The 15,973-nt window shown below is 43.1% G+C and overlaps 1 protein-coding gene across 1 annotated transcript; it reads right to left on the bottom strand.

Annotated features, from left to right (window-relative positions):
• Positions 1–7,071: 7,071 nt before the first annotated feature.
• Positions 7,072–10,976, bottom strand: NOA1 (nitric oxide associated 1). Its single transcript, XM_087926263.1, has one exon. The coding sequence runs from the start codon at positions 9,311–9,313 to the stop codon at positions 8,090–8,092; it is 1,224 nt and encodes a 407-aa protein (XP_087782389.1). The 5' UTR covers positions 9,314–10,976; the 3' UTR covers positions 7,072–8,089.
• Positions 10,977–15,973: the final 4,997 nt, after the last annotated feature.

Here is a 15,973-nt window from a genome sequence, read left to right as displayed (position 1 = left end):
GTAGCTATGCCAGAAAAATTTTCTGGGCAAACAGACATGTTTTCCACATTTCTGGGTCAGTGCCAACTGTATTTTCTGTGAGGCCTGAAGATTTTCCAACCGACCGGGTTAAAGTGGGGTTTGTTATTAGTTTGTTAACCGGGCAGGCTGCCAAATGGGCTACTCCTTTATTAGTACAGGATAGCCCATTATTAGACAATTTCCAGGGGTTTCTTCAACAGATGAACATAATGTTTGAGAACCCGATTAAATCACAAATTGTGGACAGAAAGTTGAAGAATATTACTCAGGGCAAACGTCCCTTGCAAGAATACGTGGCAGAATTCCGCTTGTTGTGTATGGACTCCAATTGGAATGAACCGGCTCATATGGCTGCATTCCAGGAAGGCCTGTCTGATGCCATCAAAGATGAGCTGGTCCATGCAGAGTGTGCTTCACTTTGGACTCACTAATTACTCAATGCTTACGTATTGAAGCTCGCTTACAACAACGTGGGTGTAAACGGACCGTTGCGGAACCATCTGTGTTTTCTCGTGCACGCATCCCGCCTATGAGGGTTTACCAATCCAAGACCTCAGCAGAGGAGCCGATGGAGATAGGCGCACTCCGCCCTCGCTTAACGGTGCAAGAACGTTGAGACGATTCCAGGAAGGCTTGTGCCTTTATTGCGGGGGTCTGGGACATTTTGTTAATTCCTGCACTCGGAAGGGGACTCGGGACCTGTACCAGAAACCAGTGCTGGCCCATCGGGAAGCGGGTAGGCCCTACCTGGGAAACCTTAGGTCGGGCACAACGTCCACTTTCATCCCAAATTGCCGAAGCAGATTCTGACCCTCCTCGACATTTACTTTTGGACACTCGTATATTCTTGCAATCCCGGAAGGAGGGAATTCCTGCTGTGGCACTGGTGGATTCTGGGGCTACGACAAGCTTTATGGACTATGCTTTTGTGAAACATTTCAAAGTTCCTTTAGTGTCTGTGACTCCCCTCATGCAGGTGGAAACCGTAGATGGGCGTGAACTCAAGTCGGGACCTATTCGCTTTGCCACCCAACCATTGCGCATGCGTATTGGGGATCATGAGGAAGCGATAAGTTTTATGTCACCTCGAACCTCCATCTTCCTTTGGTGCTCGGAGTATCCTGGTTGCGTTTACACGATCCGTTGGTGGCTTGGGCGCAGAATGCTGTTTCTTTTCCAAGCCTGCAATGTGTGGATCACCTGAGGCATGTCTCCACAGACCAACATGTTGTCGCTTCTGCTGTCTCAATTCCTTCAGAGCTGTCGGATTTCTCCGATGTTTTCAGTGAACAGGAGGCAGACCAATTACCACCACATCGTGTTTACGATTGTCCCGTGGATTTGATACCGGGTGCTCCATTGCCAAAGGGAGGTTGTATTCATTGTCCGAGCCCGAATTAGTTGCACTTCGAGAGTTTTTAGATAAAAATCTAGCTCGGGGATTTATTCACCTTCGTGCGTCCCCTCTTTCGGCACCTGTTCTCTTTGTCAAGAAGAAGTCGGGGGAACTTCGTCTCTGTTGTGACTATAGACGCTTGAACTCTATCACCGTGAGAAATAGCTATCCTTTACCGCTCATTTCCGAATTGATGGAGCGGTTACGGGAAGCTACTATTTTCACGAAACTTGACTTACGTGGAGCTTACAATCTGGTTCGGATGCGTCAGGGAGACGAGTGGAAGACGGCTTTTGGCACTCGTTATGGTCATTTCGAGTACACCGTCATGCCATTTGGTTTGACCAACGCCCCTGCTGTATTTCAACATTTGATGAACGATATTTTTCGAGACATGCTGGATAAGTTTGTTGTCATATATTTGGACGACATTTTGATTTATTCAAGATCCAGAGAGCAACATCTTCAGCAGGTTCGTCAAGTGCTTCAGCGTCTTCGAGAGCATAAACTTTATGCTAAATTGGAAAAGTGTTGCTTTTTTCAGTCGTCAATAGAATTCCTGGGACACATCATTTCTCCCGTGGGAATTGCTATGGACCCCAAAAAGGTTGAGGCGTTGTGTAGTTGGGAAGCTCCTCGTCGGGTCAAAGATGTACAACGACTTTTGGGATTCGCCAACTATTATCGGACTTTTATTCCAGGTTTTGCGAAAATAATGGACCCCATAACTCAGCTTCTCCATAAGAAGGTTCCATTTGTGTGGGGGCCTCCACAACAACAGGCTTTTGACACTTTGAAAAAGCATTCGTAATCGAGCCGATATTGAAACATCCTGATCCGGATCGTCCATTTGTAGTCGAGACAGATGCTTCTAATGTCGCTATCGGAGCAGTGCTGTTGCAAGCTTCGGAGGATGGCGCACTTCTGTTTCCTTGCGCATACTATTCTAGGAAGCTTACAGCTTCGGAGCGCAACTATACCATCTGGGAAAAGGAGTTGTTAGCTATTAAGGCTGCTTTTGAGACCTGGAGACATCATTTGGAGGGGCTCGGCACAAGGTGGAGGTTCGACGGATCATCGAAATCTGGAGCATTTGACCACGGCTAGGAAATTGAATCAACGGCAGATTCGTTGGTCGTTATTTTTGCCAGATTCAATTTCTCTGTTACTTACGCTCCAAGTGGACAGAACCGGAGGGCGGATGCGTTATCTCGGAAACCAGAGTATACTTGTGCCGAAGATCCTCTTCCTTTACGGACGGTGTTACCACCGGAATCTCTAGCCGTCTACAGGAACCGGTAGATTTGCGGGCCCAACTACGAGAGGCGCAACATTTGGATGCGTGGACGCAGCAGAGACGGGGGGATGTTGGCTCTAATTCTCCATGGTCTTTTGAAGACGATCTGCTTCGACATCGGGGTTTAATATATGTACCTACCAGACCATTGAGGGCCCTTATCATGACACAATGTCATGATAACCCTGCTGCTGGTCATTTTGGCTTTCACAAAACCTTGCATTTAATCACCCGGACTTTCTGGTGGCCTCGAGTTCGTCATGATGTGTCCTCTTACGTCGCTTCTTGCGTTCAATGTAGGCAAGCGAAAGCGGCGTCAGGTGCACCCCCTGGACTTTTGCAACCCTTGCCGACTCCAAGTAGGCCATGGGGAGCGATCTCCATGGACTTTCTGACACATTTACCATCTTCGTCGGGGTTCACAACAGTGCTTGTGGTAGTGGATATGCTAACTAAAATGGCCCATTTCATTCCTTGTCGGAAATTGCCATCGTCCCGCACTACGGCTCAGTTATTCTTGCAGCATATCTTTCGTTTACATGGACTGCCGGATAGAGTGGTTTCTGATCGTGGGGTCCAGTTTACGGCACAATTTTGGAAACAGTTAATGGCGGCTTTGCAAGTGAAAGTATGTTTAGCGTCAGCGCATCATCCAGAAACTGATGGCGGGACAGAGAAGGTGATTGGGATTCTTACTCAATATTTGAAATGTTTTGTCAATGTGCGACAAAACGATTGGGCGAAATATCTCCCATTAGCAGAATTCGCGTTTAACAACTCGCAGCACACCTCCACTCGTGTCACGCCCTTTTTTGCAAATATGGGTTATCATCCGCGCTTCTTCCCATTAACTATGTTGGATTCCCCGGTTCCTGAGACCCGAGAGTTTTTGGAAGAACTACACGCAGTTCGCCGTCTACTGATGCAACAATTGAACAAGGCAAAAGAAGATTATAAGCGGTTTGCAGATCGGTCCCGTCGGGCAACGCCTCTGTTAGCTGTGGGCGATAAAGTGTGGCTATCTACAAAACATCTGAAGGTCGATCGCCCTATTAGGAAACTTGATCATCGGTTTATTGGTCCGTTCCCAATTGAGGCAGTTATTAACCCTGTGGCATACCGCCTCACTTTGCCGCGTTCTATGCGTATTCACCCGTCTTTCATCGATCTCTCTTGATTCCCGATTCTCCTGATTGTCGCTACGTGACTCTGCTGAAACGATTCCGTCATCATCGCTCCCTGAGAAGGCTGCTGTTGACGATACGGTGGTCAGCGTCCTTGATTCCCGTTGGCTCAAGGGTCGATTCCAGTACTTGGTCGGGAGGAGAGTAGATGATTCGGAGGTTTGTTCCTGGACGGATGCGTCTACAATTCATGCTCCGGATCTGCTTCGAGACTTTCATGCACGCTTCCTTCGAAACCGCATCCAGATCGTCAGACTCGGGGAAGGGCCCTGCGGTGAGGATAGTGTTGTGATTCCGGCACCAGCTACAGGTTTTTGAATGAAAGCTCCAGCGAGGAGGACTTGTATGAATCAGCAAGTATTAGTGATTGCAATGATGAGGAGGAGGCGAATATTACAAGGGAGGTCACATTTGATTTGCAGGACCGGCCTGAACCTTCAACCTCTTCGGCTTCTCAATCAGGTTATCAGCCGGGAACGGTTGTTAATGAGGAACTTATGGAGTCTTCAGGTGAAAGTAATAATTTAGATAATCGCTGGGTGGATGTCAGAAACAGGCGTCTCCTTACGAGAAGAAACCAACGGGAGCACAGGAGGAGGGCAGATCAGTAATTAGCCTAATTAGTTGCTGCTCAATAAAAGAAAGAGGAATGACTCTGCATTCTGTCGGGAACAAATTGTCTGCAAGGAGAGCTGAAGACTTTGACTTGGAGGATTTGGGTCTGAAGTATTTTTGTTTGAATTGGATTTGTTGGAACTATTATTTTGGATTGTTTTGTGGAGGCTGGCCACAGCTGTGATCGGTGGAGACTCCTGGTTGCTGCCTTTGTTTGCGAGGACTGCTGCTTTCAGCCTTATCTGTTTATTTTTGAAGGTGGGACATAACAGGGAGGCATATAGCTTTTGCGATATGTCAGAAAATGAATTTGTGAAAGAAACTGTAGCTATAGGAGGGCCCTATTAAAAAAATGAGATAATGGATAGCAATTAAGGTTAAAAGGATAAATATCGAGTCAATAAATTCCCACTTTAAATCCTGCCTCAACCATGGCTAACTTTAAGCAAATCTGAAATATCAATATATATTGGCTTATCTTACACCAGTCAAATGTATTGCAAATCATACATGATCATTCTATCCACAATTTAAAGCAACAGTTGATAAACTTTTTTTGGTCTAGGGCTGCATAATAATTTCCTGCCCCATTTGATGATTCCAGGGTCTGTGGCTAGAGTCACCTCCAAGTGGAAATATTACAAACACATTTGTCCTTAAATCATCTTTACAAGAACAGAACAAATTTTCTAGTGCTTCCTTCTGTTTTTTTCTCTTCTTCTTCCATTCTAGCCTATAAATCTCATTATTTCCTGTTGGCTCCACATTCAAGTAATGCCAAGCCTGCTACAAGTGCTCACTTAAAACTACAATTGACCCCTCTTGCTAAGCAAGTGTTGTTAAGTGAGGTATGCCTCATTTTATGACCTTTTGGCCACCGTGGTTAAGCAAATCACTGCAGTTGTTAAGTGAATTGTATGGTTGTTAAGCGAATCTGGCTTGCCTCATTAACTTTGCTCGTCGGAAGCCGGCTGGGAAGATTGCAAATGGAAATCACATGACCCTGGCATATGCCAATTGCCAAGCACCCGAATTTTGATCACGTGACTGTGGGGATGCTGCAACACTTATGCAAAAAGTGAAAAGTGATCATAAGTCACTTTTTTCAATTGTAACTTTGAATGATCACTAAATGAATGGTTGCAAGTCGAGGATTATTGTAATCTTTTTGAGATCAATACAGCAGGCTAGGTGGTGCCACTTAATGAGGCAAAACCATGAACAGCTGAGACAGATTCACCTCACTGTATTGTTATTTTATTTGAAAGGCAGAAACAGTTTTGAGAAAAAAAGCAATTGTTAGATTTAAAAAAAATGATAGGGCTTCCATTACATTATTACAACGTTTAGGGATCCTGATTAACACAGGTCTCAGGATAACTTTTATTTAAAAAATATTATGTCAAAATTATGGCACTTACCATAGTTAGGTTTAAAAGTTACATTCTTTCTTAAAGAAATACTGAATTCTTCACAGCCAGAAAATGAATTCAACAGTAACATATTTTACTGGTTAATTCACTGTCAAACTTACAACTGTTATCAAAGTGTTCTCAACACACTTGTTCTATAAATATTAACATTAGGTTTCAGACAACATTACTTGTCTAGCAAGAATTATTTAGTCTTTCTATAACTCTATTGTCTGCTTTATACAGTATTAAATAATCATTTTCAGTAATCATGCTGCTGCTTCTTGCTGGGAAATTTTTGTGAGGTCCAGCAGCCGGAATGTGTAGACTATTTAGCCGTGACATTGCCCAGGGTGCACCACGAGGAGGCTAGTCACACCTTCAAAGACAATTAGTTTTAAAAAGGGAATGGCAAAAATGTGAGGCAAATTGGTTATTACCTATACACATGGATTGTCATGATCAAATATTCAGATTCAAATCTTGGAACCACCATGGAAACTTGGACAGCAATTAATCAAAAAACACTTTGACATTGAGATAGCATGGCACCAGGACTGGGCAATTTGTAACCCTGATCTGTTTAATTTAGTATCTGATACAGTACAGCGCCCCTTCAGCTTTAATCTCCAAGGAAAATCTGGACAGCCTCAACCAAATTTGAACCAACCATGGCAGGTGTCAATATTGGAAATATAAATGGGGGCTGGTTGATAATCCTAACTGTGACTGTGGAAACGTCCTGCAAACTTTATATCATATTGTAACAGAATGCTCCCTCAGAAAGTTCCCTGAATACCTGCATGAAATATATCACCTCAAGGATACTGCTGTCCAATAGCTAAATGGTTTAGATATCCAGTCACAGGATTTGTCACTTCAGTCAATATTTGTGCATAATTTAATTCTATTCATAACTCTTTTATCACTTGCACTGTGTGTTTTTAAAATAATTCACATTTTGATATATATTTTATATATTTTCTGAATTTTTATGCACTAATGCTGTATTCTGTTATGCCATCTGAAATATTATATATATATGTGTGTGTGTGTGTGTGTGTGTGTATTTGTGTATGTGTGTGTATGTGTATGTGTGAATTGTAACACCATATAGTATAGTATTTCAATACCAAACATTTTAAATCTGGCTGATGCTAAATTACCCCAACTTTATATCAATACATTACATTTTTTAAAAATAAAATAAAACAAAGCAGCTCTATAATCATCTTCAAAAATGACATAGCTATGTTACTTAAAATTCTTATGAACTGTAAATACAAACTGGGTATGTTACCACCCACTTTTCTGATCTATAGTTTTTTTAACATCTGTTGCTGACACACAATGCTAATGCACATAGAATAGGCATATATTTAAACCAGACTTTAGACATAACCACATGGCATTTAAGAGCTAGCATAGAAGAGATTAACTCATATAAACTTAAGATGACATTAATTCATATAATCTAAAGAGATTAACTCATATAATTTAAGATTTGATAGTTTGGAACAAATTCACAAAAGTTGCACTAGCACAGCATACTCTACTGTGTTTAATTAAGCAGATTTTTCTTGTTAGGCCACCTCAGGTTTACATGATACACCTATAAACTGGGCTGGGTTTGTAGAATACAGTAGCTAAAGTATAGTTGGCTAGTTTGTGATTCTGAGCCAGCAATTTTTTTAAATTGGGAACAATGCAAAGAATTCTGAAAATCTTACAGATCATTCCAAGAATACTGTGAAGAGTGAAGAGTAAGAGTGCTTAAAAGAGCTTAACACGTTTTCTGATATATATTGGGTATATGTGAAAAATCCAATTTCATGTCAGCAAAAGGATTTCTATACAAAAACAACTATTTTGATAAAATAGTTAAAGTGCTGGCCTAGAAACCAGGAGACTGTGAATTATAGTCCTGCCTTAGGCATGAAAGCTGGCTGCTTCACTTTTGGCTAGTTACTTACTCTCAGCCCAAGCTACCTCACATGAATGTTGTTGTGGGGGGGTGGGAAAGAGTATTATGTATGTTTTCACCTTATAAAAATAAAGGCAGGACAAAAATCAAATAAATAAATAAGAGCCGATGGAACAGCCTTTAAGTAATACTTTTTAAACAAAGTGCTCAGAAGTTTCATGTGCGTTTTCCTGAATGGTCTTAAGGATAAGTTGTCAAAGCATGCCTTAATTCCCTCTTACCAGGGAAAGGTGAGATGGTTGCTCTGTGGATCACCTCAGAAGCTTTGGATTTGCAATAATCAGAATGCAAGAGAGTATTAAAGAGAGTAGACTTGCCACTGTTGGCTGCTCCCACAAGGTAGACATCCCCATTTAGTTTCCAAGACCGCTGCAACTTGGAGATCAGAGTTTCTATTCCATAGCCTGTCTTGGCACTGATGAGGTGTATATCAATTATACGCTGGTTTGGGGTTCCTGAAGGCTGGCTCAAATCCACAAGGCCAGCATCTGCACAATTCTTCAACAGCAGTTCCTGGAGGTGCTTCAGGTACTTTGGTGAGTCAGCAGGCAGAAGATCCACCTTGTTGCCTAGGACAAATAGGTGGGTATCCGTCCCCACCAACTTGGGCAGGTCAGGCAAAATTGAATCAGGCAGATCCAGCATATTTACCATGCAGAGCACAAGGTGTGAGCGTCCATGACGAAGAGGCCGTTTTAAGGCGGTGCTGACCACCTTGTAGTATGCCTCCCGGGGCATTTCCACCTTGAGGGCTTGGTGGTGGTGCATCAGAAGCCAGCAGCGCTGGCACACAGTTCCCTCCAGAGCCTTCCTGACGGGGTCCTTCCAGCCCTTCTTCCCCTCCGCTTCCTCCTTCGGTTCTCCTTCATCTTCTTTCCTTCGCAGGAGCCCTTCAGGCCCCACCAGGCTCAGATATTTCTCGCTGGGCACATACCCCACCACGGCCGGATCCCGACAGTGTAGCTCCGCGCCGCATCCCGAGCAGTTCACTCCGCTGGACCGCACCGAAGGGTCCGCTCCCCCCGCCGCTTGGTGACTCCGGGCCGCCTTGTGGCGTCCTTCTCGGCGCTGCTGCGGCTGCTTGTCGCTCTTAGCCCGCTGCTGCTCCAGTTCCTGCACCGCCGCTGCCTTCACCAACCGCTTCTCCTCATCGAAGGGCAGCTCCTCAGGGACATATTCGGGGAAGACGAACTCCTCCTGCTCCATCAACTCGGGCGACACCGCTACCGCCGTCTTTCCCCAGCGTCCACGCGGTTCCTTCCCGAGTGGGAAGTGAGGGGGGCCGCCCAGCGAGGTGCGGCAAAGCAGCGCGCCGATTCTTTTACCACAAGCAGGCGCGGAAAGCGGGGGCGGTTGCCAAAAGCGAGGAAGGCCCCCGGCAAAACACCTCCGGAAGACGTTCATCGCAGCTCACGAGCGAACGGACCAGGACAACCGGAGTCACATCAATGCTGCGGCCCTTTCAACTTTCGACCTCCGCGGGAGGAGCGCAGGCGAAGGCGGACGGCTGGGGCTCCTCCCCTTCCTGGTGAAGTTCAGGACTTCAGGCCTGAAGCGCCCTGGGAGGGCGGCTTGGAGTCCAACTCAAACCCAAATTGATCTCTAAAAATTCAGAGTTCAGGATTCAGTTTTAAGGGTTAGAAATGAGCAGAATTCACAAGAGATCAGGATTTGTCTTGAAAGTTTTGAGTAATTTCAGCAGTGCCATGTGGGGCTCTCAGAGGAAGCGAAAGTGGGATTTTAGAGAAGCGGTATAGGAAGAGTATAGAGCCCATGAAGTTTGGTGCTGGGAGAAAACTCCTGACAATATCATGGCCAGCTATGAAAACAAATCCTGTCAGAGCTGAAGAAGCTTCTTGGATGAGAAGCCAAATGTCTTCAAAGAAAAAACAAAGTCCAATTACCTCCCCCCCCCAAAAACCACCTTTGGGACAACCATGACTGAGAATCTCTGCAGACTATGAAAACAAAGAGAATCAAAGAAATCAATCCAGAGTTGTCACTCAAAGCATAAATAACCAGGCACAAATTATCCTACTTCAGACACATTGTACAAAAACCGAACTCTATAGAAAAAGGCTGTGATGCTGGGAAAGGTGGAAGACAAGAAGAAAATGACCATAGGTGAAGCAGTTAGATTCAGTTACAGTGGCAATGAGTGTATTGTTGGGAGACTTGAAAGAACAGGTTAAGAGCAGATGTCCTAGGGAAAATCTATCTATATGGTTTGTAGGATTGAAAATGACTTAATGGCACATAATCAACCAATACTGGAGTACATAGAAAATCCTTTTTTGCAGCTAATGACTCACAACCGAATCAGAAATCTATGACCAGCAGATTCAGATCTAAACATTGTTTGAAAACAAATGTATTCTGAATATTCAAACTAAATTTGTTCACTTATTTAGGAATAACATATTAACTACATACATTCAACAAGAATTGCTTCTCTTAAGCAAATGAGCACATTGGATGTCTTAAAGAGCATTAAAATGGTTGCTCTTCTTGAAGAAATATACAATTCCATCTATATTCAAATTATCAGTAACAGACTGTGAAACAATAAAAGACTGACCCACTAGGTATTTTTGGCTCCACTTTAATTTTTTTTCAAAAAATTTAATTAATGACCATATTATCTTTTTAGAATTCTATAAATGCAGTGAATTACTGTTAAGTACTGCTATGGAAGACAAGGAGAAAAATAAACTCCTGAAATAGTTGCGGTCTTTTTGAAAATATATCTGAACTGTCACCCGTCAAACCAGGGCGGCATTCATTTGCATATGAGATACTTTGCTTTTTAACCTTCGCTTGACACAGAGAAATCCTAAATAGCAAGAGCACTTAGTCTTATATACCGCTTCATACGTAGCGCTTTCATACTAGTGCTTTCTAAGCAGTTTACAATCAGCATGTTGCCCTCAACAATCTCGGTCCTCACCAAACCATAACCCAGAAAATCTGTCTACCGCGATTCTTGCTATCTCTGCACACAACAGTGCATATTGTTAGTAAAGAGAGGGGTGGGGGGAGGATGTTCGGGAGCCTATGCAGCCCGTCGTCAGATGACAATTCACGGGAAGAACTTTCGCGCATGCGCAAAAGCCTTTGCACGGCCCTAATGGGAAAGGAAATGAGGTTTTGAAGCGAGAGGAAGTAGCCGAGAAACGCGAGCTGTGCGCAAGCGCGATAATAATCGTGTGGCTCTTGTTTCAGAAGTGAGCGGTCTCGGTGGCGATTAGTATCTTGCGTGTATTCGTGACCAACCGAGAGGTACCTTTGCCAAGATGTATGATGCGGACGAAGGTGAGTTTGCTTGGAGAAGGGAGCCTTCACCTCTTGTGGGGAGCTTTGTTCCATATCATTTCTGACTCCTAAAACTGTTCTGTCTGTTGGTTTTCCTAGTGGCATCCGAAGTTACCTGCTAATTAGCAGCCTGGCTGCTTTTTAATCATTCCACATTGTTAAAGATGGTGGGGAATCCGAAGGGTTTCGCTTATATTATTGCAACTATTACGACAAAATCTAATCAGATCAGGCCGATATTTCTTCTCCGTCCTTTAAGGTTGGAGGAGGACAATGTAGAATTGGTCCAACAGATGTGCAATGGATCCCATTGGTAGAATTGTAATGTAATATAAGTGAGGACGTTTGAATAAGAGCCATCGTTCAACCTCGGGTTAAACTGAATATTTTAATTGTATTTCAGGAAAACAAGTCAACTGCAAACCCCAATATATGAAGTGTCTTTGTTTTAACGTATAGTAATACAAAAGATATCTAATTTTTTAAAGTTCAGGCATGCTGCAGTTAAATGACAGTGTGACATTTTCTGTGCAGTTGTTTCTGCTGGGTTGTAGGGTTTCATTTTTAAAAAATTTTGAATTCTCTTGCCAATATGTAATACATACAGTTTACAAAATATAAGTGCACCTAGAAAAAAGATATTTGGTGCAAGTATTGAAGGCTGTTAGCATGGGATTTATCAGTTAACATATGCATTACTTTTTTTCAGTCAGTACAAATCAAACCAGACACAAAATCTAACATGTATTTTCAATTATTTAGTCTTTCTTTGACTTTTAATCTGTATTAGACATTGCTTTTGCAAACAAATGCAGAGGCAATGGTTTGAACATGACCCATTGTTACTTGAAATCTATTTGCAGATAACTGTAGAAGGCATTTTTTTATTCCTGCAAAAAAGAATTTTTAAATTAGAAATTAAATTATGTAATACAAAAACAAATTCATAACTCAGTGGTAAAATATAAGGCAAATAATTTATAAGGAGATGTCAGATTCTGTTTCTGTACTTCTGCTCAAGATATTGAAAAGCTGTTACTACTTTTATTATCCAGAGATTCTAGAAGTAAACATCAAAAAATAATAAACTATTAGCATTAAAAATAATACTTTCTCTGCAAAGGATTAGAATGATGCTATTGAAGTTCCTTACCCCTCCCTTTTTTTTTCATAGATATGCAATATGATGAGGATGATGATGAAATCACTCCAGATCTGTGGCAAGAAGCATGCTGGATTGTCATCAGGTAACATTTCATACTAAAAAAATTAAAATGGGCTGTATTCCCCAAATGAAACACTCTTTAAAATCCATTTACATTTTGGGAGAAGAGAAAATCACATGGACATGTTTTTTTCAACCAAAATCAGTAGAATAGTGCATGTTTACTCAAAGTTATTGCACTAAATTAGGAGAAACTATCCTTAGGTGGGTTTATGCAAAATATTTGAATAAAGTGTCTTGTTCAGGAGCACAAATGCTATATTTTAAAAATTATTAAATGTTTTAATAAGCTGTCTTTCTTATTATCTTCATGTATGTATGTATGTAAAGTTGTAGCAACATTTCAGCAGAATCTCATCTGCCATCATCAGGCTTCTGTATTGTGTTCGTCTGTTTTCCTGGTGGCATCGAACACAGTACAGAAGCCTGATGATGGCAGATGAGATTCTGCCGAAATGTTGCTACAACTTTAAAAGCACAACTATAATGACGTGGGAAAATACCCGAACAAAGTTGAATACCATACATGTAAGTACCTACGAAAACTTAAGAATATACACACACACACACACAGTCATTTTGTTTACTTTGTGTGTTTTAAATTTATTACACAGCCATTGTTCTGAAAATATATGCATGGAGCTATAGGCTTAATTTAGGCCAGATTGGAAAATGGTTTCTCAATGAAGGCAATGACATTTAGCATCCAGAAGGAATTGTTGATAAGGTAGCATAATACATATTTTGAAATGGTAATTATAAAACAGTGATTATATTCATGTGAAATCTATATTTTATGTATATTAATTCTATTTAATTGTTGCAATGTACTGTTACGCTAAATGTTGCAATGGTCAACCGTTGCAATGTACTGTTAACCTTGTAAGTGATGGATGGACAATCTAATGTTGCCATGTGATAAAGTGCTGACTGTGTGGAAAAATACTGGCTGGAGAAACGAAAGTTATATGGGAGAAACGAAAGTTATATGGGAGATAAAGTAACTGTGCGGGGCTAAGAAGTAGGGGCGATAAGACACCAGCTATGGCATAGTTTTGCATTAGCATAATTATGTAGAAAGCTATGACGTGTGCAAGTAGCCTATAAAAGGAGTACCCACCATTATTAAAACGCCTTTTCATCCCGAGTAAACACTGTGTCCGTGTGTTTATTTATTTACCATGAGAAGGCCCAGGGCTCTGAGTTCAGACCCTGTCGTCGCCAGGAGGCAGGCAGTGAAAAGCCACAACTGGTGACCCCGACGTGATCCAGCCGGACGAGCCAGCTGCAGCCCAGGGATGCCGTTTGGTGTTACGGGTCCCTCCCCAGGAATCTTCTGCAAAGAAGACATCCTCCCTTAATCAGGGACGCCGTTCGTGTTACGGGTCCCTCCCCAGGAATCTTCTGCAAAGAAGACATCCTCCCTTAACCAGGGACGCCGTTCGTGTTACGGGTCCCTCCCCAGGAATCTTCTGCAAAGAAGACATCCTCCCATGGCAAAACTGCATCTGGCTGCATCCTTCACAACGTGATTCTTCACAGCACAACTTTCAGGAAGAAGTGTGCTGCCCTGACTCTCATCTTACGCACCGGAGATCGGCAAGCGCATCATAAGTATGGGCACCCCAATTTCCAAGACTCTGTCCAAGCATGTGGACGAGCTTCACTTTTTAGTCAGGAAGGCGAACCAGTCGCAGAAAATTAACGGCACGACAATATATCCTATATCTAAAAAGGCCATCACTAAATTTCTTGTGTTTCTTCAAAAAAATTGCCCCGCTTATCCAGAAGGTGGCACTCTAAAACAATCTATTTGGGAAAAAATAGGAAAATACATCCACGAGCCTCCGCGAGCCCCCCCCGAAATCCTTTACGCCTGGAGAGCTCTTATGAATGCTATTAATATTCTTTATCCTCCCTCTGACTTAATTCCTGATCCAATTCTTGATCAAACTTTGGATCAGCCTCCTCCATCTCCTAAAAATCCCACGCCTCCATTGGAAAAAACTTTTCCACCTCCTGCTGTGTATCCCACTCTCCCTTCCTCCCCCCCACTCCCTTCCTCCCCATCTTGCCCTCCTCCCTACAACCCCCCTCCTGTTTCTGATGTTAACCCTATCCACTCCAATGATCTTCCTGCCTCCTTGCCTGTTCGTAATACCTTTCAGGAGGCACTGATTCAAGGAAAAATAGACCCGGAGGACCTCTCTTGTTTTCCTATGGTCCTCCAAGCCCCGGCAGGTGGTGGAAATACAAATCCTGCTCCTCAATATGTTCCTATGGAGTGGGATCTCATGAAAGAACTCAAATCCGCCTCTGCCAAATATGGCCTTAAGTCACCCTATGTTAGAGCCTTGTTAGAAAACATTTCTAATAATCATAATATTCTTTTCTCTGAATGGCAAATGATGGCTTCTCTGCTTTTAACATCTTCCCAACTTGCCGCTTGGCACAATGACTATCGCTTAGCTGTTCAATGTGCTGCAGCAGCTGGTCTTCCTCAGGCGGTTACCCTAGACCACCTTCTTTGTCAGGGAGCCATCCGTACTCCACAGGATGAGATTCAGATGGGAGCACAGGGATATCCCATCATGAGAAATGCTGCTTTAAATGCCTTTCGCAGGGTCCCTGATCCTTCTCAACCTTCTTTGTCTTTCAACAAAATTCTTCAAGGACCTTCTGAGCCATACACTTCTTTCATTGACCGGTTGTCAGAGGCTCTCAACCGCAAATAGACAACCCCAAGCTCAAGCTGAACTTCTTGCCAAACTGGCTGTTTCTAATGCTAACGCAGACTGTCAGCAAGTTCTGAAACCTCTTCAATCCATTCCCCATCAGACTATGCTGACTATATCACAGCCTGTCAAAACGTAGGGACTGAAGCTCACCGTGCATCTGCTCTTGCTTCAGCTTTAACCTCTTCTTTTGCAATGACTGCCCTCGCTCTGGTAATTGCTACAACTGTGGAAAACCTGGTCATTTTCGCTCCCAGTGTCGCTCACCAGGGGCGGCGGGCACCAAAGGGACGAAGTCCCACTGCGAGACCAAAAACAATCTGCCCTAGGTGCCGCAACGGCTATCACTGGGCCAGTCAATGTCGCCCAATCCTTCCCCTTTGTCTCAACCCGAACCGTCCGGAAAACTAATTTTGGGGCCTGCAGCTAGCCCCACCCCAAGGCTGCACCCCCTCCACACAAACAGCTTTCCTGTTCTGCTTTCAACTGCTATTATCTATGAGGATCCTGGATCTGTTTTTTCTCTCCCTCTGACAGTTACGCTTCCCCGTCCGCTCTTACCTCACACGCCCATCTTACTCATCCCAAACTCCTCTTTGATCATGGAAGGGTGGTCGCTGCCCCTTTCTTTATGACTCATCCGCTCTTAATTGCCTCTCTCTTGCAGCTGTAGGTGATAGACCTTTCTCATTGCCTGCTAACACTATAGTAGCTGCTTTTAACTTAGCCTTGAAGACATTTCCTTGACAACCAATTAACATCATAACGGATAGTCTATATTTCTCCCAATTG

This window comes from Pseudonaja textilis, chromosome 2 (assembly GCF_049901715.1).
Source record: "Pseudonaja textilis isolate UNSWEBS1 chromosome 2, rPseTex1.2, whole genome shotgun sequence".
NCBI lineage: Eukaryota > Metazoa > Chordata > Lepidosauria > Squamata > Elapidae > Pseudonaja > Pseudonaja textilis.
The sequence above is the reverse complement of the archived record's forward strand: the minus strand, read 5'-3'. Positions and strand labels throughout refer to the sequence as shown.

What these genes read in the sequence shown, in the direction of transcription:
- NOA1 (XM_087926263.1), bottom strand. Translation starts at nt 9,313, where the DNA reads ATGAACGTCTTCCGGAGGTGTTTTGCCGGGGGCCTTCCTCGCTTTTGG.